The following is a 26,412-nucleotide window of genomic DNA, read 5'->3' as shown; positions in this document are numbered from 1 at the left end:
CCTGCATCCCTGTCCTGGGCCGCCTCCTACACTCTGCACCCCAACCCCCTTCCCTGAGCCCCCTCGTACAGCCCACACCCCTCCTCTGCCCCAACCCCTTGCCCTGAGCCCCTTTCTGCACGCTGTACCCCCACCCACAGTCCCTCCCGCAGCCCAACCCCCTGCCCCAGCGCTACATTCATGGCCCTGCATGCAATTTCCCAACTCAGATGTGGCCCTCAGGCCAAAAAGTTTGCCCACCCCAATGTAGATTCTCTTTTATTTAAAAAAAAAAAAAAAAAAAAGGTCAAAGTCCAGGAGCATTTGGCTTCCTGAGTTTTACCCAGATTTTGAAACAGCGTGGAACAAAATGTGGAAATTACAATAAGAAATAAACGTGCAACTGCAGTAGAGTTAATGAAATTGGTAGATGTTAAAAGCTTCATGTGAGGAACTCTGGCTTCCAAATCCCATAACAAAATAACTTTTTGATGTTTCTGGAAACTCAGAAATTTCACTGTTATAATCAAATCAGTTTCAAAATAGATTGAGTTAAATCTGTACAAATCACTTGTGTCGATGTTCTTAACTCATTTTGAGAGAGGCTAACACTGATAAAGCTAAATTGATTTCAGCCACTCTGTAACTGAGTTAAAAATGTCCATGCAAGAAGGTTGCATCCCAATTTAACTAAATTTATTTTTATTTTAAATGTTAATAGTTTGTTTCGGGGACTTGTAGTAGTCCAGATTTCAATCTGGACCTATGACCAGACTCTTGCAACTGCCTTAGGTGAGCAATTTTCAAGCTATCAGTGATTAAATATTTGTTTACCATATATCATTCAGCCACTAGATGTCTGTGTGCTATGTAATGTGATAAAAGATATGTCCCTGATAAACAAGGGTGATGAATCTGGAACTTGAACTGTGTGAATGTCTGTTTGCTTGTGTCTGTAATTTAACATTTTCTTTTATAAATATCCCATTTAAAAGGACTATTATTCTATATCTCATGGCACTATCCAGAATAAAGTTTTTTTTAATGGAGAAAACACCCCCCCAAGTTCTGGCTTCATCTTTTATTGCCGCTTAACCGCGTGGCCTGTAATTCTTATTAACCATCTCCTCTTCCTGCTCCCTGTTCCTTTGCAAGAACTCTCAGTCAGGGTTCTGTGGCTACAAAACACATTCCCAAATACTAGAACCTTCCTAAGCCTTCACTGTCTTTTCTACTATTAAGACCAGACTTGTAAAATTTTGCCACAATATTTCCCCCAAAAGGACAGTATGAGGCTAACATTGTAAAAATAAAATATGCAAACCCCAGTATATTTTAAAACATTTCAGTCGGGTCCTTTTGACAGATGAAATCTTGTGCTGCAAAGTTCCTACGCATAATTAATCATTCACTGGTTAGCAAATCATTTCCGTACTTGTACTGAAACACTTACCATTAATCCAAAGATGAATGGAGTGTGAGAGGCTGGATTCCTGCAGCCTCTTTCTATAAACACCTTTTCTGGCTCCCCGGTATCATAAACTGCATTCATTCATTCGCATTGCAACTCTCTGGTAATATCTGTGCCACTTTGTTATGCCATAATTCAGATTATTAAAGTTTTCCTTGTCATTGCAAACAGCTTGTCAGGAGCATTAGGAAATGTCATCAGATTATTTATGCTGTTTGTAAATGTCATAATGAAACTGCTGCCTGCAACAAAATTAGAATGGCTCTTTATGCTGTACTTACACAATAAATAGTAAGGTTTGACTAAAAGTTCAGTTTGCTATATTAGTGCTGAGTCCTGCAAGGTGGTTCCAGGCTCTGGAATTCTTTCCCTGTCTTGCTCCAGTAAAGCCCAAGGCTCAGTATAAGGTTTCTCTATTTACTCAGGTATTTGCTGGCACGTGGTGCTGGTGGGATGAATCAACGGGGTCATCACAGGGGACTTGATCTGTTTTTGTTTGTGTGTGTTTTTAAACATACTCAGATGCAGTGATGGGTTTATTTTCGCAGGTTTAAAATGACCAAAGGCCTAATTTTTCAGCAGTTCTGAGCACTTGCAGTTCCCGTTTACTTTAACCGGAGTGGTGGGTGTTTGGCACATCTGTAGATCAGGTCCTTAGAAAGACATTCTGAAGAGCATTCTGTGGCTGAGACTCATGGACAATTGATTTTAAACATTTTGGTAAATGAAAGCATATAAATCAGTTTCTCTCTGTTGTATACATTTTCTACTTTCTGTTGCAGCCCCTTGTTCTCAGCTCAGCATTTTTTTATTGATTAGAGATTACATTTGTATCTGTGTATATATTCCCCCATTTTTATACTTCTTGGACCAAATTATTCCTGCTGTAACTACATGACTTGAATGGAGTTACATCAAGCATGACTTTGCCCCATGGTGAGTGCATCAAAAGGTTATTTATCGATTGCTCTCTGGGAAACAAAGGAAGCTGTATACTCACACATAGGATTTTCTTTGTTTCACACAAGGCACACACAGTAAGAGTCTGTGATTGAGCATATGAAAATAAGAAAAAATATGCACAGAATGTGGATCACTAAAACAGAAATTTGGACAGGTAAGGATAAAGGATAGCAACATGGAGAAATGTTAGAAACACATAGGCCAACAGCGGAAAAGAATACTTTATTTCCTACAGAGTAAGCATCCTAAAGACCATTCACATCAGGGAAAGACTCGCACTGACTGACTTCAAAGGGTATTGGATGAGTCTTGAAGTATCAAAAGACCTTAGGAGGAACATGGTGCTAATTCCTTCCCACTTTTGCCAGAACATGTCCCTTTCAAGTCTAACACAAACACATACAAGTATGTATTGCAAGATGCACATGTTTTGGAACAAGGAGGAATTTATACAGATAACAAAGTAGCTGATACAATCGTCTAATATAGATATATTTTAAGCAGCCTGAGAAGTGCTGTTCTAATCTAAGAGCAGAAATTTGGCCTTTACCCTCTTTGTTCTCTACCACAAGTGGACTGACATGGTACATTTTTAGCTCTGAGAGTGAGGGTAAGAATATTTAATGATTTTTTTAAAATAGTATATTTCAGTATTTATGCAAATTACTTGATATTCTGCTTATTAAGTAAGATTTTGAATGTTGTATGCAAAACCAAAGATTAATGGTGCTTTCCTGCCTCCCAGTGCTGCTGCAGCACTACTATAACAGCTGTACCATGTGTTTCACTGTGGATGTGTTAAAGAGAAGAAACTGAGCAATGGGAAAGTTTAAGAATAAATGCTTATGACAGAGTAATTGTAATTTGCTCCTACGGAATTGTCAAATTGATTTAAACTGCTCTTTTACTATTGAAATTAGTCTTTTTTGATCTCACATCGTGTGTTCATTTTCTGTGTTTGCAGGAATTCTTAAATTTTAATTGTAAGATATTAGTGGAAGTGCACATAGTACCAGCTCTTTGAGTCTGCTGACATTTCTGAATAATGTTGCATTAAAAAATGATGCATAATATGGGAGGGCCCTCAACCAGGGAACTCAAATAAACTTTCAAAACCAAAAGCACAACTTTGTAAATTGTGACATCAGTGGAGATACTAGAAGCGACTGTTCAGTTTAAAGCTTGCTATACCAGATTACTTACGGGATTTGGATGAACTGTGTGGATTCATCAGATGACGCAAATAATAAATTAGCTGTCAGTACAGCCCCCACCTGACCTGGAACACATGTCAACTAGCAGATCTTCAGAAGAACCAGCAATATTTTTAGTTTATAAAAACCAAAGTAAACTACCATAATTATTCATAGAGCCTGGTTTTATAGAATTTACCTTCTTTATGGTTGCTTTAATGGTAGGATTGCCACACTAGACAAACTGTGCACTGGTAGACAGAGCAAACTACTCTTATACTAACCTGCTTATTCTGCTGCATAGACATTTTTATATGCTCCAGTTGCTGAAGAGTTTTCTTTCATTTTCTTTCAGCTGCAGTTTCCACACCTGCTTACTCATCCCCAGCTAAAAGCTTAGGAGATCCAGGAATAACACCATTGTCTCCATCACATATTGCGGTAAGAAATATAGGATATATGTTGTATAATGCATTGACATTATATTCTTCTGCCTGTCTCACCTATAAGAACTTGGGACTCCTGACTCCTCAGTCTCTTGGTCATCAGTTACAGAACTCACAGCTTATATACAAAAAGTTAAAGGAGCAATTCTACTAGTTCAGGAAGAAGAGATAAATTATGAAATCCTGGCTCTGTTGAAGTCAATGGGAGTTTTGTCCTTGACTCCAAGGGAGCCAGAATTCCATCCAAAATATATAAGGACAGTTGTAGAGGAAAGTGACACTCATCTGCATAAGCCGGTGCACTACCACTCTACAAAACAATCCCTTCTGTCCCCACCTTTGTCATTCTCTTGCTGTCTGATCTTGAGCAATCACTGAAATATTCCCCACTCTCCAAAAAGTGACTTATATTATATTGGGATCTCAACACATATGTGTCACACTCTCTGTCCTATCTCTCTCTCCTTCTCTCATAACAAAGAAAAATAAAACATTTACAATTGCCTAAGGGGAACACCCTGAGAGGTCAGAAAAAGTTCCATTAAAGGATACTTCTTTAACCTATCTTAACTTCCCCTCCCCTCCTGCTCAACACGGACAAATCACATTAATTTCTTTGACATACTCCACCCCTTATAGCTAAGCCCCAGCTATTGCCAACACAAGTACGGTAGAACCTCAGAGTTACAAACATCTCGTGAATGGAACTTGTTCATAACTCTGAAATGTTCGCAACTCTGAACAAATTGTTATGGTTGTTCTTTCAAAAGTTTACAACTGAACATTGGCTTAATACAGCTTTGAAACTTTACTATGCAGAAGAAAATGCTGCTTTTAATACTTCCGGTTCCTAATGCGTTCATAACTCCGGTGTTCGTAACTGTGAGGTTCTACTGTAATGCAATGCACATTCTACTGCAGGGGTAGGCAACCTATGGCACGCGTGCTGAAGGCGGCACACGAGCTGATTTTCAGTGGCACTCACACTGCCCGGGTCCTGGCCACCAGTCTGGTGGGCTCTGCATTTTAATTTAATTTTAAATGAAACTTCTTAAACATTTTGAAAACATTATTTACTTTACATACAACAATAGTTTAATTATATATTATAGACTTTTATAGAGAGACTTTCTAAAAAACATTAAAATGTATTAATGGCACGCGAAACCTTAAATTAGAGTGAATAAATGAAGACTCGGCATACCACTTCTGAAAGGTTGCCGACCCCTGTTCTACTGTAATGCATTGCACATACTACTCACAAAACAGCGGTGCTCAGAACGTGACACTGCCATTGTAGAATCCCTTTCCCAGCTTTGTCTAGCTTTGTATATCAGGTTCAAAGCTGCTAATACTTACCTTAAGGTTTTTCACAGCTCAGCCCCTGCTTAGATTTCTGCATTCTTTTCCATGGCCCCATAGTTCAACTCTCCCACTCTTTGCCTCTTTCTCCTATCTGTCCTATGAATGCACTACTTCTGCAAAGCCTTTTAATGGTGCGCCAGTGAAGTGTATAATTTGAGAAATCAAGGATATGAATCCTCAGAGTTTGAGATTAGTCCTTCATCAGGTCATCCCTGATGTGACTCTTTTCTGTGTTCTCTGTTGTAAATAGGAATCCCCTGGAGGCAGGGTTTTAGTTATTTACAGCACAGACTACACTGACATTGTTCTGTAAAATGTAAAGGGTTTGTGGCAGAATGTCATTTTCTAGACTATGAAGGCATAATTTTATAGAAGGGAAGATCAGGTAGCCCTCTGTGTGAACTGAGTAGCACATTTTCCAGAATGCCCAAACATCATCAGCCCTATGCACCCAGCAGTGTTTCCAAACTGCTGTCTGAAAATATCCAGATGCCTGATACTCAGTTTACCCACCAAATCTTCATGTTTCTGAACTCCAAGACCTTACTCCTAATCACCAATCTCCAACAAGTTCTGGCACCTAGGTGGCCCTTGAGGGAGTCAGTTACTAGGATATAGGGGCTTCAATGAAAGAAGGAATGGTGGGTCTGAATATCTACTGAATATGGAGACCCCTGAATCGGAATATCTCAAAATAACAGCCTGTTTGCCCATCCCTATTTCAGGGTGGATAAAAGCCCATTTGAATCAAATCAACAATAATTTTGAAATTGACAATCTGGGTTAGGGCCTGAATTTATTATAATCTATTAAAATCATTTAAATTAAAGACAAATAATAATATTAAGCAGTACATGTATTCTGCCAAGTATTAAAGAAAGTGAAAATACTGAATTGGTGGAAGTTGCTGGCTAAGCATCTGAAACCAGGGTTTGTTGAAGTGCTAACCCAGCTTTTTGACAGCAGTAACCTCTTCTGCAGGCTGAGAGAGAATATTTCCTTCATCGCTGTTTATTCAGCTAGTTCAGTTCAGTGACTAGTTCATTCAAAGCTAAGAAACCAATTGGGAATTGAAGAAGCTTGTTTTTCTCTTCTAGTATATGAATGAAAACTAAGAGGAGGAGACGTACCATCTAGAAGGCTGTTGTGATCAGAAATAATCAGTTCAATTCACTAACTACAGATAATACTTCCTTTATTTATTAAATCAGCTAGTTTTAAATGCAAAATGTCTTTTGATAAACTTTTTGTCTTATGCAGTCAGATTTTATATAATCCAAAAAATAAAATTCTGTTTTTGTGCATTTTTAATTAAATTTTAATTTCCACCCAAATAGAACTCAACTCAGATCACAAGTAAACAATCATCATCTAGTAAATAAATAATGCATCATTCACCATTTTCTAACATAATAAAAATGTAAAAATTAAGAATTTGAATAAACGTAGGTTATGCTATCTAACTACATTAAAGAATGTGTATGGATATAGTGTGATATCTGTTCTGTTTCTGTTATTTTAACAGAAGGACTCTGATGCAAATGACACTGTAGAACAGTCATTCCTTGTTGTTGTGGCTATTGATTTTGGCACGACATCCAGTGGCTACGCCTACAGCTTCACCAAGGAGCCAGAATGTATTCATGTAATGAGGTAAGGGCTGCATTGCAGCACTGAGCTGGTGACAGTGTATATTATCTGCAGTGGCTACATCTGAGGTCAGCATGGGTTTGGAATGACTGGATTTGTATACAGCCAACGATGTGAAAACCCCCTTTCATGGTGTAAATTTCTCTTATGTCCCTTTCTTATTTTAGTTGTTTTAATAATAAACAAAAACATGTTCTCTGTGAGTCTTATTGCGCAAGTTTATAAAATAGTGTGAACTAAAGAAAGAAATTTCTGGCTAAGTATACAGAAGCATTCAGGGAGCAGTTATAACTGTGGAGGTCGTGACTTTCTTATCCACATTAACATAATGAAGGATGCATATTTATAAAATTAATAATGGCATTTCCCAAAGTGCCTAATAGAGAAAGCACTGCACATGGGGTGGTTCAAGGCCCTTGTCCTTTTGTCTCGTAGCATACAGAATTTGGCAGGTATAAGCTGGCATATCTGCACATCTTATTATTTAGAAACCTTGGGCAAAAATTTCCAAGGTCTCTAAGTCCCATTTTCAAAATAGACCTAGATACCTAGGAGCTTGTCACTTGTGAAAGTGTGACTTAGGCCCCTAAGTCACTTAGGGCCATATTTTCCAAGGTGTTCAGCACCCACAGTTGGAGACAGATTTTCAGAAATGTTCAGCTCCCAATTAGGCACCTAAATTAAGAGGCCAGATTTGCTAAAATGCACAGTTGGATGCATTTGAAAATCTGGTCACTAGGTGCTTTTGAAAATTTTACCCCTCATCTCTAGACAGTGCAGAATGATGTGGGAGAGAGGGGGTTAAGAGAGCTAAGAACAATGATGGTTACTGCTAAGGGTGTCCTTAAATATTTTCATACTGAAGAGAAGCATTTAAGATGAAATACCATTGCTTTATGATGCTCTAATTAAATTTTAAGTAATGGTGCAGTTTGCAGTTCTGAGCAGTAGGTGCACCCTAACTGAAATAAGTAGGAGAAAGTTGTGCATATTCATTTAAAGGGGCAAAGTTTACCTCTCCTAGCATCTCAGTAGGAGGAAATGGACAGAGAGAGAGAAGGTTCTACCAGGGAAGCAGAGTAGCTATGACCCTCCATGATCAGCAGCAAGGAATCAACCAGTTGCAGTGACCATTGAACACTACAACTGACTTAAAAGTGGGGAAAGGCTATAAAAGTAAGACACACCTTAAGATGCCCCTTCTGCCAGAGGTGCAGGGAGGCAAATGGCATAAAGCTAGCTATGCCAGGGGTTCCCCAATATCCCTGGACTCCCTCTTCCCCGTTATAGCAGCTTTCCATTTGGAGCAGGGCAAAGGGGATCTGATCTTTTTCCGTCTAACGGTGCATCCATAAGTCAAGTAATGTAGATGTCTAAGGTATGGCCACTTACCTAAATTATGCTTGTATACAGTTGTGCACACAACATTTTTTGACTGCAGTTATTTGCACCCACAAATTGTTGGTTCAAAAACAGAGGCCAGTGTTTGAAGATTTGGGCTATTTAAATTTATTACTATTTATTTAATTATTTATTTTGCCATAAACCCCTGGTAATGTAATGTTAAGATTGTTAAGCACTCAAAAGTCAGAAAATGCGAAAGTTAAGCTTAACTCTACCAGTTATATGCGTGTATGCATACAAAATAGGTATTAGTTATGAGATTACGTATTGTTTCTCAAATAATATAATGCAATACAGCTTTTCCCCCTACACACTTTATATGTATGCATCTAATAATGTGATCACAAATATGAAGACTACTGTGATGGATTCACAAAAGGAAAAGAGCACTGGAAAATGAGTTCCTAAGGAAAAGTTTTGTGTTTTCTTTTTTTCATTTTCCATAATTCAAAATTGACTTCAGTCTGACTAAAACTATATTTCTTTAAAGAAAAGAAAAGGTAAATTGTATCCTTGTGCAGAGACTAAATTATGGGAAATTTCAGCTCTAAAGGTGAATGATTTGGAAAGTTGAGTGTATGAAAATATTAACTATAGCAATCACTTTTGGCGTGAGGCAACTTACTATTCGTCCTTCTGGAAGTCTGAAAATTGGAGTAGAAAGGGCTACAGTGCTGCTAACCAAATGTGACAAGCAGTGAAGCTGTCTGCAGACAGTCCTGATTGTGCACTCAACATCTGTGGTCAGTTTGTAAAAAGCCTTTCTGCCCCATTCATCAATGGTCCTTCAAGAAACCCCACAGTGCAATTCATGAGAAGGTACTTGGTGCTACCAGCTGGGGACAGGTAGATACCAAGGATCAGAGAGAGGTATGGGAGGCAGACTTGGACCCATATTTAGTAGTAAGTTTGCATATTTATTTTTGACAGTAAATTAGTTTTAAAATGAAAAATTAAATTCTTAATTTTAATTGTTAAAATAGGGGATCTGGATGAAATATTGAGGATGAGGAAGAAATGGCATTTCGGAGATTGTACTTTAGTGATCCCAAACTGTGCTAACTACAGGGCCATTCTTACAATGCCATAGCACAGTGGTGCCTGCAGCCCACTGCTGTTTAGCATCTTTAACTAAGTCTGTAACAAACTGTGGACATTGTAGGTAGTGACACCATCCAAACTTTTAGGCCCAAAATTTGACCTGTTGTATCTTAAGTCCTCAGCCTGCATTTGGATCCACACCCTGTACTTGTGCAGAACCCAGTTAAAAGCACAGGGCTCCATACAGCTGCAGAGGTCTGCCAGTGCAGATGTTATTGCAGTGTTTGACAATTAAAAAGTAGTTGCTGTACAATTGATGGAAGATAGTCTTCAAATCCTAAATATCACTTTACCACTAACTTGCTGAGAAATTATTTTGTATAGAACTTAGAGAAAACCAATGCCAACCAAGAGAACAACATGCTGTTATGGTGACATGGATCTGTGTAGACATTATGTTACTTGCTAGTGTAAACAAAGAATAAAGGAAGAAGCCATGTTTCTTTCAAGCTAGAAAGAACAAATTTAAAAGTTTACCAAGTTGGAAGGACAAAATTTGAAGGACAGTAAATGTGGTTGTGGCATAACTAGCATTTTAACAACAAGAACATTTACAAAAATTACTGACTCGGTGCTTTCACCCATGAAGTTCTGACCAGAAAGTGCATGAAATAGGCTCTTGCCAGTAACTCACATCTATAGATTTCTACTTTCATTGTCTCTTAATTACTATAGAGAATCTGGGGGAAAGTGTTTCATGATCCTGTTCCAGCTATAACATGTTTATGAAATTATGAAGTTCAATGAAAAAACATAATTTTAAAAGGTTAAGAAGTTTGACAACCAGTAGTTCAGAGGGTATTAAGAAGCTCAAAATATTTACATAATTAGAGTTACAAGTAGTATAATTTACAAATATTTGAGCACAGGAAATGTCACTTCCAACTGAACCATTCTTGAGAATGTTTACCTTAAAATGTAACGCACCAGTGATACATTGTGCTCTTTCCTTGCTAAGAAATCTTGGTTTTCTGCCTGTCTAACACTGATCATTTCCAGACACTTGGATTTCTGGCTACCTTCTAACAAAGCTGCTTTTCTGTGAAATGTTTCAAAGTAGTATCATTTTGACTTTCAACTAAAAATTCCTCCTTTGGTACAAGAGCAGACCACAACGTTTCAATGATATAGATTACTAAGTTGCTGGATCTCAGCAGAATTGTGGCATGCTATATGCATGGAAAATATAATTGGCAGGCAAACCAGAATGATCATTTTGACTCCAGTTGTTATTTGTTGTAAGCCCCGATACTTGCAAACAAAGAAAAACTTTTAGGCACTGATCCAGCAAAGCACTTAAAGCATGTGCTTAATTTAAGTATGTAAGTAATCCCATTGACTTCAGTGCTTCAAATCCAGTATGTGCTTAAGTGCTTGACTAGATCAGTGTCTAATTTACTTTGATTGCATAGTTTTAGTTTTGGTTTTACCAGTTACAATCCTTCATGCCTGTAAAGTCCTGTTAATTCCTCAGTGTTTCTATCGAGATATTTGTAAGGTCCTTACCTTAGCAAGCTCCCATTATAGGCTTCCACCGAGCCAGAAATTTCCTTAGTGAGTCAGTGGCAGAATCATGAATAGAACAAAGGTAACCTAACTCAGTCCCCGGGATCACAGCTTCTCTTCCTTAGAAGAGAACAGATGCCATAAGAGTCTTTTTAAAGGCCTGTATTATTATTAAAATTAAAGTCAAACTTCCCATTATATTTATTTATTGCCTCTTGTATGTCTGAGCAGAGATGTAAATTAAGATTTTTAAAGCTGTCTGAGGGATTTGGAGGCCAGATTTCCATTAGAAACGATTGGGAATTGGGCATTTAAATCACTTAGGTGGCTCTGGAAATCTCAGCCATAATATGGAGTGGCATGCTGGGCTGCCAGTTTAGCTGCAGCTTAAGTGTATTCAGTCCAGAAAGAGGCATAATGTACCTGTCCATAAAGAAAATAAACAGGACCATCATTATCTAGCTCCTGAGTACATTTTCTATTAATGGAACTTTCCAAAAATGACTCAGAATGAATTACTGAGGATTCCCTCTCAAAATGATAACTGTTCTGCTTCCCTGGACTTATATCTGGTATGTGAGACTTTAACATTTTGGATGAACAGTCTTTTCTGGTCATTTGGTCTACATACCAGTGTTGGATTCTTCTCTCTTCTCTTACCTCAGAGACTGGAGTCTTTTGCCTCCTTCAACGTGTGACCCAAGATTTTGAAGTTCATCAGATAAGCCCCAAGTGGCAAGTCACAAAAGATAAAATGAAAAATCAGAGCAGATCTTTTGCTACTTGCCATTGCTCATTATTTTCTACTGCCAGGACTGATCAGCTGTGTGGCAGGTCAAATGTGTTGAGAAAAATCTCTCCTAAAGGATAGAGATCAAAATCATTCCGTTGCCCATCATAACTATTCTTCTTTCAGACCACTAGGAGTGTCCCCTGAACTTTGCGGTACATTTATGTATCGCGATCTTTCTCTGCTTGTCAGGGTACTGGTGTGATGAAGAAAAGTTGACTCTACCTTGTGCTCTCTCTAAACTGCTCATGGAGTGCTATTTCAATAAGAACTGAGTCATCGGTGATCCACTTTTTAAAAGGTCTTTAACTGGAAAATGCTATAATTTGTTTTTGTTTTCCTGGGATCAGTACTGCAACTCATATAAAATATACAATAGGTAAAACAAAGCATGCTAAATTTAATATACTGTCTTATATGTAGAGGAAGTAGCTCAGCCTGTAGTTAACATAGCCCAAAACTTCTATTGTAAGACCCTGTTCTCAGTTGCTTATAACTTTGCCAGATGCTAACCTTTCAAGCTGAAATTTTCCATATCATGTCTGCTTCAAACTAGATGTTAGCCCAGTTCAACAAAAATAGCTGTCTCTGAGGATGAGAGTGAGGGAAAATATGTTGTTTTGCCATGTTTAAAAAATTTTCAACTTTTTGGTTGAAATCTCTAGTGTCTCCCATGCTTTGGAGCAGTAGGGTGACCAGATGTCTCAATTTTATAGGGACAGTCCCAATTTTTGGGTCTTTTTCTTATATAGGCTCCTATTACTCTGCACCCCATGTCCCAGTTTTTCACATTTGCTGTCTGGTCATCCTATGGAGCAGGGACTTGAAAATTCACAGCAAGGGAGGCCTTGATGTCAGCGATATGAATTTTTCTGTCCCCATGAAAATTTGCCCAAATTTGGCTAATTATAAGACTGAAAAGTCTTGGTTTGCAGTTGCTCATTAGAGATGGCTTAGAATTCAGTAGCTAAATTCTCCAGAGATTCCATCTACAGTCCCCTCATAGCCCCTATGTGTGACTGGATTGCACCTGTGCTGCTATCCCCATAGAACAGATGCACATGCTTCATCCCAGGCCTGCAGGGACTGAACAGGACCAGCGGCTGCAGGTTTGTAGAAGTTTTGATGGTGCTCAGAATGCCCAGAGTCTGCTGCCCCCAAACTCCACCCCCACCTGCCTAAGGCTCTGGGAGGGTGTTTGGGTGGGGAGAGGAGGTCTACAGTTCAAGCCTTGGGCTGGGGCAGGGGATTGGAGTGCAGGGTGCAGGCTCTTAGAGGGAGTTTGGGTGCAGAAGGCGTAAGAGGTTGGGCTCTGGGAGTTTAAGTGCGGGAGGGGGTCTGGGGTGCAGGCTCTGGGATGGAGTTTGGGTGCTGGGCACAGGCTCCGGGCTGGGGCAGGGAGTGGGGGTGCAGGAGCGGGTGAGGGGTGCAGGCTCTAGGTGGGAGTTTGGGGGCGGGAGGGAGTGGCTGGGGGCTGATGTAGTGCCAGGCACAGGAACTGAGAGCAAGAAAACTGTCTCTCTTGTGCTCTCACTGCTCCCTAAAGCTGACCAGCCTGGTCAGTCAATCTAGTCTGGTGCTTGATGGATGAGGAGAAGAAGAAAGGCAGAGAGACAATTGTAGAAGAGAGGCTTAGTCAGAAGCGTTTGCACTCCCTGCTGCATAACATGGACACACACTGCTGCTGATTCTTCTGAGAGGGAGAGGCCTTCTTTACAGAACCATAAAATGACACAGAAAAAAATAATAATATGGTCACAAAGTCATGCACTCAAAAATTAGGAAATGCCAGAAATAAGGTTGCTTGTGCAACCTCAAATTGGACTCCTTGTGTGTATGCATTATGATTATGATTGCTTGAAAATTGGCCACTTAAACTGTTTTTTGACTGAAAATTGAGTGTTTAGCTAAACTAAATCCACAATATTTCTTCTCAAAACCAGAACTATTCAGTTTGGAGTTGTCATCTCAGTGCCTCATGGGAGTTGTTTGAGTGTCTTATGCCTCCAGTTTCCTCTATGGACTGTGTTTCCCAGATAGACTACATCACCCACAATGCATCATGTCCAGAGACTCCCATCATGCACTATGGCAACTCTGCAAGAGGGGACACTGCAGTGCATCCTGAGGGAACATAGCTTGGCCAGGGAGCCAAGGCACCTGAAGATACAACTCTTGTGAGGCCCCACACAGCTGCTTGCTTCCCTCCCACCCACCCCCTAAAAAAGTCAAAATTGTCGACAGGGGAAAATGCCTTATTTTTCAACCAGCTCTAATTATGATGCAGTCTTTTATTACATGATTACATACTGTTTACACAGGTTCCCTGCCTCATTCAGTGCACAGGGTATACACTACTCGTATATATAGGTAGTTATTCAGTACTTCTTTTTATCCTCTTCAGTCAGTTTGTGGCCCCGTACCTTATTTTCCACACACCATCCAAATCTGCACTAAATATAAAACTAAAAATTTTCTTGTGGGTAAGGGTACGATTCTGTCATGGAGGTCACAGATTCTGTGACTTTCCGGGACAGACGTGACTTTGTTGGGGTAGGGCTGGAGCAGCTCTCAGCCCTGGGGCCACCAGAGTAGCAGGTAGGATTGGATCAGCCCCCTGAAGCTGCTGGCAGTCAGCCCCAGGGTCATCCAAGCAGTTGGCTGGCAGTCAGATCCAGAGGTGCTGGAGCAGTGGTCCCAGGACTGAAGCACTGGCTGGGGTTGAGTCAGCCCCTGCGGCAGGAGCAGCAGTGGGACTGGGGCAGCTGCCGGAGGTCAGCCCCTGGCAGTGCTCTTACTATTAGATGTCTTCCCCGCCCAAGAGTATTTTTAGTAAAAGTCAGGGACAGGACAGGCTTCCATGAATTTTTGTTTATTGTCCGCAACCTGTCACTGACTTTTACTAAAAATACTCGTGACAGAATCTTAACCTTGATCATAGGCTTTTCTGTGTTGTTTTCACCATGATATTTGGGTGCTTTAGAAACATTAATGAATTTATCTTCGCAACCCCCTGGGACGTAGGGATTTATTATTATGCTAATTTTGCAGATGGACAACTGAGGCACAGAGAGGAAGGCTAACATTGTTTACACTCATTTTGGATGCCCAAATTGAGATGCTGAGGGTGTAATTTTTCAGAATATTTAGCATTTTTATAGCACATTCTGCTTAAAACATGGCTCCCATTAAGTCCAGTCACAGCTGTGAGTGCTCAGCTCTTCTGTAAATATGCCCCCTAAGGTTTCAAACAAGGTACCCAGAAAATGAGGAACACACAAATCAGTGGCCAGCTGTGAAAAGTTTGTTTTAATTGACTTGTCCAGTATCACAAAATAACTCTACGGCAGAGGCAGGGATAGAATCCAATTCTCCATGGTGGCATTTGACTGGATGAGATTTTCTTGATGGGGTCTTGTGGGGTAGTAGTAAATGATCATGCATTTAAAGGCTATATTATAATGCATATCGACAAGGGGGCTGATTTAAGGTTGCCTGGGCAACAACAACTTTGCCATTTCCTAACTTCTGAGTGCTTGGCTTTGCAACCTTAATGTTCTTTTGTAGTGTGTTTTTTAAATAATAAATATTCAATTTGTTCATTATATTATTGACTTTCAGTGATCTTGATACTGTTGTCCCCTTGTTACTCCTGTGTAGCTTACATTATGGGAGTTATATACCAATCAAGGGAAGGGTATAACTATACTGTTGAAAATTTCATGACTATGTATGAAGACTGTTAAAAGTCAGGAACAAAGTTTTCTTGGATGTGAATAAACATTCACTTTTGGCCTAAAAAGGATTCAAATCCAAGTCTGCTCATGTGAAATTCTTGGGTGTAATCCACTGCCAGCTTGCTTACACAATTCACTAATAAGCATATCATTATGAACATTAATTATCACTAGTTTGAAGCTGGTTCACCTTTTTCATAGGAGATGGGAAGGTGGAGATCCTGGTATATCCAATCAGAAGACTCCAACTACTATCCTCTTAACGCCAGAAAGAAAGTTTCATAGCTTTGGTTATGCAGCAAGAGATTTCTACCATGACCTGGATCCCAGTGAATCCAAGCATTGGTTATATTTTGAAAAGTTTAAGATGAAGCTACACACCACTGGTGTAAGTAATAATTGAGCTCTGCTTCAATGGTTTTGTATTTGTAACTAAACATATTTTTATATTGGCCATGCCAGTTATCTTTAGAAATTATGAGCCAGGCATGGAGCACCAGCATTCGTACTTGTACAAAAAAATTTATTTGTTTATTAAGTGAAACTTGTAATGCCTACTGCTTTATTTTGCTTCCCTCTGCCAGCATCAAACATTCTTCAACTTTTTAATTAATGCCATTCTAAACCTTGGCAGTTGCCTCTCCTGGACCATCCTATCCTGTCTGGGTTTTTTTGAGTGAAATTCACCCCTGAGCAGAAAGCCTAAGACCTATGCACCACTGAAGCCCTATTCTGAGGGTGTAAGAGGAACTTAAGAGCTACATAGCTGGAAGGGTGACCCTCTGCATGGGAGTGAATTCACCTTTAATACTTGGTGGTATATTCCAAAGGGAAGACGTCACTATTTGACTGTACTCCCAATTATTATACTCTGATTTTAAATCTTAAAATAACTGTTCTAGAGTTCTGGGGTTGGTCAATACTTTCTTTTCCAGTTTCACGTCTTGGTAGGAATTCAAAATACATGATTGTTTTCACTGTTACCTTGGGCTTCATTTTTTGCATGCAGTTTCATGGCTGCAATTAATTGCAGGTGCAATTTATGCAAATGAGATATTTAAATATCCCCATACCAAGGTCTGCCTACAACTATTTGTAGCCACAATTGATAGGTACAAAAAACCAGGCTTGTAACAAACAGCAAAATATCACAATCCAGGAATTGTTAGATCCTCTCCAAAAGAAAGCCAGGAAAAAAACCAAAACAATGTACATCAGTTTTCCTAAGCTGGTGGGTCCCAATAAGGAAGAATTCCGTTCCCTCAAGCAGTGGGAAATGAATTTAACATTTACCTCTTATTTTCTTCCTTTAGAATCTTACCATGGAAACGGATCTGACAGCTGCAAACGGGAAAAAAGTCAAAGCACTTGAAATATTTGCTTACGCCCTGCAGTTCTTTAAGGAACAGGCATTAAAGGTAGGGAAAATACTTCCTTTATCCAGCTTCCTTTATCCAATTATATTTGTAACTAACACAAATGCTGGCCCAACAATTTTAACTGTGCTTCAGCCTCCAGCAGTGTTTGATATAAATGAAGTGGGGCAGCTGTAGGAAGTCCAGGAAAGTTGGGGACTGTGAAAGGTCCTGTATAGCCGTAAGTGATTTCCTTCCTCACAGAGAGAACAAGAGGATGTATCGGTATCACAACAATGCAGAGACTGAATGTTCTCCTAATGGAATGATGCTTTTATACCTGTTATTTTCTCGTCAAGGAAAATCTTCTTGTATTTGGCATTTGCCTGAACAAAATGTGATTAAAAATCTGAATATGGGAAACTCAGCACTTGGCACTATCTGTATATGTAACTCTCCAGAAGTAATACATCTGAGAGCCTCTTTTGGCTCTGTTCATTGTGATTCTCCTGCTGCTGGGACATTCCATATTCTGTACTCATTTAAACGCTCTCTCCTGTCTGGGAGATTGTACTGTAATCTCTTAGGGCTATAAATCCTGCTGATCTTTGTTCACACAAAACTCCAGTTGCCTGCAGTGAGTAGTCAGAAGCAAGTCAAATTAGCATGGTTTGTCCCTTAATGGAGATGAATTTCCAAAGCTTTACTGGCTTTTAGCTGTATGATTCTTAGAGTCAAAGAGCACCTCTGTGCACCTTTTGGGTGAAATTCACCCCTATACATATGCAAGTCCCCTATTCTGGAGGCTTACATGGTGCCTTGACTTTTTTCCGGTTCTCTGCATGGGGAAAGACTTCACCCAGTTGTGAACAGAAAGCAGATGTTGTTTTTTGTCCCTTATAGAGAATGTTTGTGTATAAAAAATCTCACCAGCATTAGGGAGATACCATATAGGCAACATCTGTTATAACTTATTCTAGTGTCTTGCCTCTCTTGCATCACTTCTGCTTCAAATGTAAGTGCCCACCCTTTATGTTTTTGCTTTTTCTAATAACATGGCTGATGTTTATAGATAAGAGAGGTGAAAGTGGTCTGGTTTCTTTGCAATAAAGAAAACAAAATTCCTAACATGAGCCTCACCAATTAGAGAGAATGGAATTGTATTCTCCCCTAATACACACTAAAAAACTGCAACACTTCACACTTCCTGTAATGTGCTTCCTAGCTGATGGCGAGGAGCTATACAGAATGTATTGTCCTACAAAAGACATTACTTAGGTAAACAATTCATGCTACTGTAACCTTTTCTTGGGGTGCCCAAGACTGTGAGTTACTTTGTCACCCTCTTGTCTCTGTGAGAGAGAGAGAGTTGCTTGTGCTTCACTATGTGTCAGTTCCCTAACACCACCAGTGTGTTAACCACCCAGGCAATCTCTCCCAGGCTTTGCCAGCCCTTACTTTGCATTATAGGTAATAATTGGTGCACCCTAGCCCCTCTGAAGCATCTTCTGTAGTATCCAGCCCATCACAGAAATTACCAGGTTTGCTGTCCCTAGGGGAACAGTATACCCACAGCTTGGCTGGTGCAACTCAGGATCATGAAGTAAGAGCTGCATTCTGGACTCACATAAACCAGTGCAATCTGTATAGGGATTGCAAGGGAAGAATTTGTTCCTAAAGCTCCATTCAGGCAAGTATCACTTAAATAGCCTCATTGTTAGATAGTTAACCTACTTTTTTTTTTTTTGAATGGGATTCATTTATTCTCTTTGATTGTTATCTCTCTTTATGGCCGCTGTGAGAGAAGACACCAGCCTACCCTTACATTTTCAAAGCCATATTTAGGACTCCAACTACTTTGCTTTGCTTTGACCCCACACGCAAATGTTAATGAGTCACAGAGCTGAAACCATACACAGCTTTGCGAAATTCCGAGGCATATATGCATATTCTGGGGCACCATATGCAGTGGCATGTACAGGTTGCTCTGTTGCATCCTCTGGACTTGAACTGTTATAAATAAGCAGAGTTCTGTGATATGACGTTCTGCATATATGTGTAAAATAATCAGTATAAATGGACCTTTACTTTGCATGTATAATAATCAGATCAAACAAAGTGTCCTGGGGATATCAGGTCTCTGCTTTTTTGCCACAAGTTTTGAATTGTATTGTAGCTAAGCAGACACAACACCTTGGGGAATTGCATATAGAAAAATGTTTTACATTCTAAAGGAGGTTGTTGTTTACCCTGTTTGGATGGAGGTTTAAATAGGACATATAATAATGACATTTTACTTGGAACCTTTCCCAAAACAGGTCACAAATATTCCCTAACCTGCAAATGGACTACAAGCTCTTTAAAAAAAAAAATGCTACTATTAAATGTTTGCTCAAAAGTAAATTTTTTTCAAGCCATCAACAGTCAAATGTTTTCAGATTTTTAGTAAGAGGAAATTACATTTGACTCCGTTATTAAAAAATGGATTGATTTAAAGATGGGCAATGTATAAAGCAGCCATTGACAAATTCAGATTGTAAAATACGAGGTTTGTCAGTGCTACAGCAAATAATTTGCCGTACATTGATCAGGGTGAAAGTGGGAATTCTTTAAAGCGTCTGCAAAGACCAAACTTTTACCATAAACATACATAAATATTACTTTCAGCAAAACCTGAACTCCTCGTTGGAAAAATGAACTCTTCCTGTTCCGTGTTAAGAAACGGCAGCAACCCTTTTCATGGGCCTCCTGGAGAAGGCCAGTGTTGGGACTGTGAGCATTCTTGAAATGTTGGCTAGTGATTTAAACATTCTGACTTGTAATGTAGACATAAACATTAAAAAAATTATGAAAAGGGGAAGTTACCTTTGCCGGAGCCAGCTGAAAACGATATATACTTGTAAAACAGCTGGTGTCAATTTTACATCTGGCTCTGTGTTTTCGTTTGGTTTAGGAGCTCAGTGACCAAGCTGGCTCAGAGTTTGAAAACTCTGAGGTAAGATGGGTCATTACAGTGCCTGCTATTTGGAAACAGCCTGCAAAGCAGTTTATGAGACAAGCCGCATACAAGGTAAGACTGTGAAATAAGAAAGAAGGAATAACCCCCTTAAATCTCTAGTAATTAGACTCACTCTAAAACATTTGTTCAGTATCACTAGCAAGAATGTATTCTACATAAAAGCAGGCCAGAGAGTAATGAAATGGACTGGGTTAGAAACACTGGAGGGCTGAGACGCCCAAAAGCAGTATGTATCAAGTGGTATGTTTTCACCCTAGTAGATGCCTGAGCTATTTATCTAGATTCCTGTATTGGCACCCATCATTGCAGCCTCTGATCCTTCGGTCATTCTGTGCCCAGGACTCCCACTGAACTCAGTGAGAGCTCTGCATATGAAATAGATGCAGAATTGAGGCCCAAGAACCAGACAATTTAAATACTAGTCACAGCTTTTTCTTAACTGTCAACACTGGCATCGTAACTAAAAAAATAAAGTAAGAAGAGGGAGGGCAGAAATCCTCCTCTGTGGAATTATTTCCCCCTTGCCCATATTCCCACAATAGGAATGATCTGGACAGCCTGGAGAGAAAATTAAATGCAGATATGAATTTCACTTCAGAAACAGATTACGTGCATTTAAAATACCCTGAAATCCTTTTAGAAAATTCAGACAGTGTCTATCTGTCCTTTTATTTCAGACTCAGTTTGTGTCTTTGCTATGTTAGATGCACATATCCTTCTTTTCCTTAGGATACAGGGGTGCTGGAACAATTTATATAGTGCGGGTGCTGAGAGTCATTGAACCAAACTGTAAACCCTGTATATGATGGAAACCATTTCAAGCCAGGGGGAGCTGCTGCACACCTAGTTCCAGCATCTATATTTAGATCTTCATTTTGTATTTAATTTTTCTGGCCATTAAGAACTACATGTCCCAATTACAGCATTGCCAGTTTGTAAGATCACTAGGGGTACGCACGTAACCCCCCAAAGCATTACAGGGAGGCACCCAAGTTTTTTGGACTCTGTTCTTCCTATCTCTAATGTTGAGCACCATTTTTCTTAACAGTCTTTATTGTGGGATTGCTAATCATAGTGCCAGAAGCAAAACACACTTAAAGTTCTGATGGAAGGACACAGTTATAGGTAAATCCGAAACACTAGAGACCCATCTGTTATCTATGTATACTGTTGTCTGCCTGCTGTCTATGTGCATGTGTCTTCATGAAATGGGAGCTATGTAAGAAGGAAAGAGTAGCTCTGTTGACATTTCTCATTTGTGGCACAGTGGAATGTTGTTGAATAGTGTCTGTGTCTGTGACTGTGTTGTTTTTTTTATCAGCAAGCTTGATAAATAGTGAGGACTGATAGGGCTTTAAATGAGGATGTGTGATCAGCTGAAGAAAAATGAAAGGAAATGGAGAAATAATTGAATGTATCCTTGAAACATAAATTGACTCTTTAAACATGGAAATAGAACAACAAAGGAAGAAAACTGATTCTTCTGCTTTGTAACTGTCTTGCAGTCTTATATATTCCGACTGTCAGATCCACTCTGTTGCTCAAACCAATACTTGCAATGGTTGGTTGGCTGGTTGGTTGGTTTTTTAAATAAGCCTTTGCTACTTAATATTGAAACATGCAAGTATCTTAAACATGAGGATTTGCTGCCACAAGAGTAACATGAGTAACAAGAGAAGTAAGTAGAGGAAAGTTTGAAGAGGTAACAAATGATCACTTCGTAATTGGAAATACTCTGCACTTTAGTTAGTCTAATGTGGTGTGATGGTGGCTCACATCAGTGAGCACTAGGGGGGAATCTGTCTGAGGGAGCAGGGGCTGGTGGTATAACAGAAGAAGTATGAATATCTTGGGCAAAGAATTCATATGAAGACATATGAAGTCATTACCTCATAGTATGCAGTTTTGTAAGACAAAGTATTGAAAATAATTTTGCAGTCTGTAGTAAAGGGCTTTTCTGCCCATCTCAGATGGGTTTCCAAACAGAAGCTAAATATTCCCTGGAACAGTGAAAAGGAGTAGAAGATATAACTCTGCTATGCCGTGTTCAATATCTGTCATAGAGATCCCCCTATTTCCCTGCCTCTGTTTATTCTCTCTTACCCAAAGATTATGCAGTATAGTGATGTGGTTATGCATTAAGGGGATTAATGGGCCCAATGCTGCTGCAACTGAAATCAGCAAAGTTTGCAATTAGCTCAAGGGTAGCAAGGCTAGGCCTGAGCATGGGAGTAACATGAAATAGGCTTTCTCAGGACTTTGAAAATTTTATGCTATGTATGCCAGAAAGAGGTCTTCCTGTTGCAGTACAGTAAAGGCCTCTCTGATGAAAAGATTAAAGCTATCCAAACTATTTAATAGCATTTATGGTAAATTTCATGACGTGCATTGTGTGTAATTAAATAAGATGCCACAAGTACTCCTGTTCTTTTTGCACATCTTCTAGCAGTTTGTTGCTGTAATATGTTGCTTTGAGTGGCACTTGTAACCTCTGACTGTGCCCCTTCAGACAAATGAAATTTTGAGTGCAGTAGCCTATTTATCAGGAGACTTTAATATTTCTAGTCAGGTGTCTCTTTTTAGTAGTGGCATTCTTCCAGCTCATGTTTCACTACAACTTCTTCAGACGCACTAAAGGAGTGGGAACTGCAGACTGGAATTTCTTTAACATGCCAGTAGAAATAAGAGTTAGGCAATGAGTTGGGTGTGACAGGAATATATGAATGCTGAAGCTGTAAAGTAAGGAAGTAAAGCACAGTGTGTGAAATATGATCAGTGCAGAGCAAACTAGCCTGCAGATTTATAAACATCAGTTAACTGAGCAGTTATTCAGTGATGTTGTAAACATTGTTTCATTGTAGGTTCTATGAATCTCCATACTGTGTATTCGAGTCTCTCAAAATAGATTTGTAGTTTGATGACAGATAACAGGGAATGGAATAAATTACATTCTTAGCTCATATAAATATAGAGGGAGGAAGTCGGATCTAAAGGACTAAGCACAGATCCAGGAATTCCAGTGGGTTAACTCTGGCTCTTTTTTGAATATCATGTCTGCCTCAGTTTCACTCTTGTGTAGAAAGAGAGTAATAATATTTATCTAACAGACTGGTTTTGAGCTTAACTAATATTTGTACAGGCTAGGTTGGTCAGAGGGGATAGTCAACTAAATTAAAAGGTGAGAAATGCAAAACCGATAAAAAGCAATCCTATTTCACACAACACATGATGAGAGTGTGTAACTCTTGTGCAACGGAAAGTCATTGAGGCTAAGAACTTAACAAGATTCCAAAAGGGGTTGGACATTTATATGGATATCAGGAATATCCATAGTTGTTGTAATTAATTATAACAAATTTTGCGGAAGGAATATTAATTCTTATGCTTCTGGGCTTAAGTCAATATCTCAGTATTAGGGATCAGGATGAGACCTAATGTGGGGGGCAGATTACTCCATATGCCTATTGCAGGATTCTCATACTTTCCTCCATAGCATTTGGTCAGGTCACTGTCAGAGATTACTGGACTGGACCTTGGGTCTGATCCAACTGACAGTTCCTATGCTCATATGTACATCCCTTTAAAGATGTAAAATGCTGGATAGTTTATTATCAATATTGATATACATATAAAATGTATTTGAAAAAATTGATGTTTAGGTTTCCAGCATCAGTAAATGGATTTAAAAGAACAAAGAAAAAATGGCTTTCTAATTCAATGAGACGTTGACATAGAACCATTTGTAGCTATTTTACCAAGCTGAATATTTTGCAACTCTCCAGAGAGATATTTCAAAATATGTTCTTTGTAATAAAATAGTGCAACATGCCATTACTTTTTTTGTGTGCTGTTGCCTCAGTTGTGCACATCTGTTCTATTGTCAAACATTTTCCACCAGAAAAGAAGTCGGCTTTTTGAAAGGCACTGTTTAAAAAAAAAAAAGTCAGCAATTAAATACTTAATCTTTTCCCAGAATGTATTGTAGTCTTGGCTTTCCTCTAGGATAGAGAGTGAATATTATGAGAGACAGGAAACCAAAAAGAATAGAAATGTCAGGACTTCCTGCAGAATGTGGTTATAATTAGTGAAGACTACATCAGCAGAAAGCAAAATCATAACTGGAGAAACAGTAATTGCATTAAGGGGCAGTAAAAATGCAATCACATCAGCACGCTATAGCCCGTAATGGAATGAAGCTTTCCAATTCACCAAACTTACCTTCTTGTGACCTCATGACACTGTCCTCTTGACCTGCTCTACCTCAGGTCTAACTACCATTCATTTCAGTGGAAGCTATGCCTATCTAAAGATTGCAGGCTCAAGCTCCATACATGTGGGAGGAGTGTAATTTATTTTCTTCAGTACTGTTAAAAACTCACAGACAGGATAACATTTGAAAAAGCCCCAAAGTGATTTAGGAGCCTGAGTCCCATTTTCAAAAGAGCCTTTAGGTTAGATTTTCTATTGTGTAAGCACCTAAACAGATCCTATGTTTGGCGTTAGGTGCCCTCCCTGTCAAGATGCTTTGGAAAATCCTACTAGGCACCTATCTGCATCTTCAGGTGCCTAAATGCCTTTGAAAATCTGGCCCTTAGGTGCCTAGGTCTCACTGAAAGGCTGCTGCTGCTGTTTGTATTATTTTGTATTGTATTACTATTTCATTACTTAATTCTCCCTTCATTTTCTGACGCTAGAGAGACTTAGACTGAGATGCAGTGCACAGTGTGGTTCATTTTCTGTTGGGTGCTGCCATAATAACCTTTTTTTCCTTTAAGTGTAGATCAGGTGTTTAATGCCTGAAGATGAAGATGATGTTTTGAACTTGTGAAGTCCTCATACTGCAGCCAACTGCGTTGTAGCAAGCCTCTGATGTAAACTGCATAGGAAAGGAAATGGATTTAGACATATTAGTGGCACTACAGAGACAGAAGACTTTTCTTTAATGGCACTTGTTAACAGAGACAGAATTGTGTTAATGAATTGATTGTTGTGATTATCAGAGGCTCATGGGGTTATCTTGCCCTGACAATACTTTCACTTTTATCTTTGTGAATTCTTTTTAACATAAGCATTAAAGTGTTTATAAAGTGATACTGCTGAATTTTGCAACCATAAATAATTAGGGAACTATATTGGTCATGGAGTGAAGATCTGCATAGTGGGAAATGTGCTAACAAACCTCATTTTACACCTCTTAATAACTGCATATAGGTTTACATAAAATCACCAGGCAATGGACTAGGTGAGCCATTTTATCCAGCTTTGCAAAATTCTACTCATCCACTTGCCTGGGGCAAGATTTGTTTGGTTTGACTTGTTAGAGGTAAGTGAAATGTAAGGCTTTTCATTATGTTCCTGGTAACAGAGCAGGTGGATATTATTCTGTGCTTAGGAAGTAAATTTGCACAACTTCACGAGCGTAAACTGTGTATAGCCTCCTTGAAATGCATTTGGAATCTCTTCCATAGCAATTGTCTCACTTCCTTGAAGTCCACACTGTATTTTTATGTAGAAAGGCGAGAATCTGTACTTAGAAGTGGAAATGTTAACAGTTTGCTCCGACATGGCATAGAAAGGCGTATCAGATAAATGAAAATAGTAGAGCTGATTGAAAAATCAGAATGTCCGTCCTTCCTGAGGAAAGACCACAGTACCTAATGGGATACCAGTCCACAGAGGCTAAAGAGGCAATCAGGCAACCAAACTATAACTTTCATGAGGCTCAGGTGGACACAGATTAATGTCAACCTGGCCCAGAAACATTTCACTTCAGTTCTACAAGGCAAAATGTTTCAGTCTGAACTGACACCACCCCCAAAATGAAGTATTTTATTTAAACTTTCCCAACAGAAAATCAATATTTTTGGGGGGCAAAATCAAAATTTCCTGCACTAAACTGTTTTTAACCAAGTTTGCATAGGTCTCTTTATAGAACTAGTTTGATCCACAAGAACCTATGGCAGAAAAGTAAGGAGGAAGGCTGCTGAACACTGTAATGTTCAGAAGGTACGTGAGTAAAGAGCAGCACCTTCAGTCTTGGCAGTTGGTGTGCATGTACAGTGTACAGAGAATATTCCTGCAAAAATATAACCTGTGACATTGGAGAGCTCATGAGAGTCTAATAGGCTACAAAACTGAGAGTGCTAGGCATAAAAATTCCAGCTGCTGTATGGCTGATAGCTTCCTGCGCCCTGTAAAATGTAGTATAATGCAGTCCATGATTACTGTAATGGCCCTGTTTGCTGTGACTTCATCTACTGCAGAAAAGCATCCTTAAGCAACAGTCATTTTGGAACTAGTTGCAACAAAATTACCATAGTGGAAGAACAGAATTTGTGCTAGTGCAGTCCTGTTTCTGCCTGAAGACCTGCCAGCACAGCCCTTCCTCTTGGCAAGCATTTCTTCTGCAATGTACACATTAACCTTATCCAGA

General features: G+C 39.3%; 1 protein-coding gene across 1 annotated transcript in view; it reads left to right on the top strand.

Moving 5' to 3' along the window:
• Nucleotides 1–26,412, top strand: part of HSPA12A (heat shock protein family A (Hsp70) member 12A) — a 78,941-nt gene that overhangs the window by 22,072 nt on the left and 30,457 nt on the right. Inside the window, exons 2-6 of the mRNA XM_030570365.1 lie at nt 3,962–4,047; nt 6,943–7,070; nt 15,807–15,993; nt 16,919–17,023; nt 19,914–20,030. Coding sequence (XP_030426225.1) covers nt 3,962–4,047; nt 6,943–7,070; nt 15,807–15,993; nt 16,919–17,023; nt 19,914–20,030 — 623 coding nt within the window. The remainder of the gene's footprint in view (nt 1–3,961; nt 4,048–6,942; nt 7,071–15,806; nt 15,994–16,918; nt 17,024–19,913; nt 20,031–26,412) is intronic.

The sequence above is a fragment of the Gopherus evgoodei genome, chromosome 7 (assembly GCF_007399415.2).
Source record: "Gopherus evgoodei ecotype Sinaloan lineage chromosome 7, rGopEvg1_v1.p, whole genome shotgun sequence".
Taxonomy (NCBI): Eukaryota; Metazoa; Chordata; order Testudines; family Testudinidae; genus Gopherus; species Gopherus evgoodei.
This window is presented reverse-complemented; position numbering and strand designations above follow the sequence as displayed.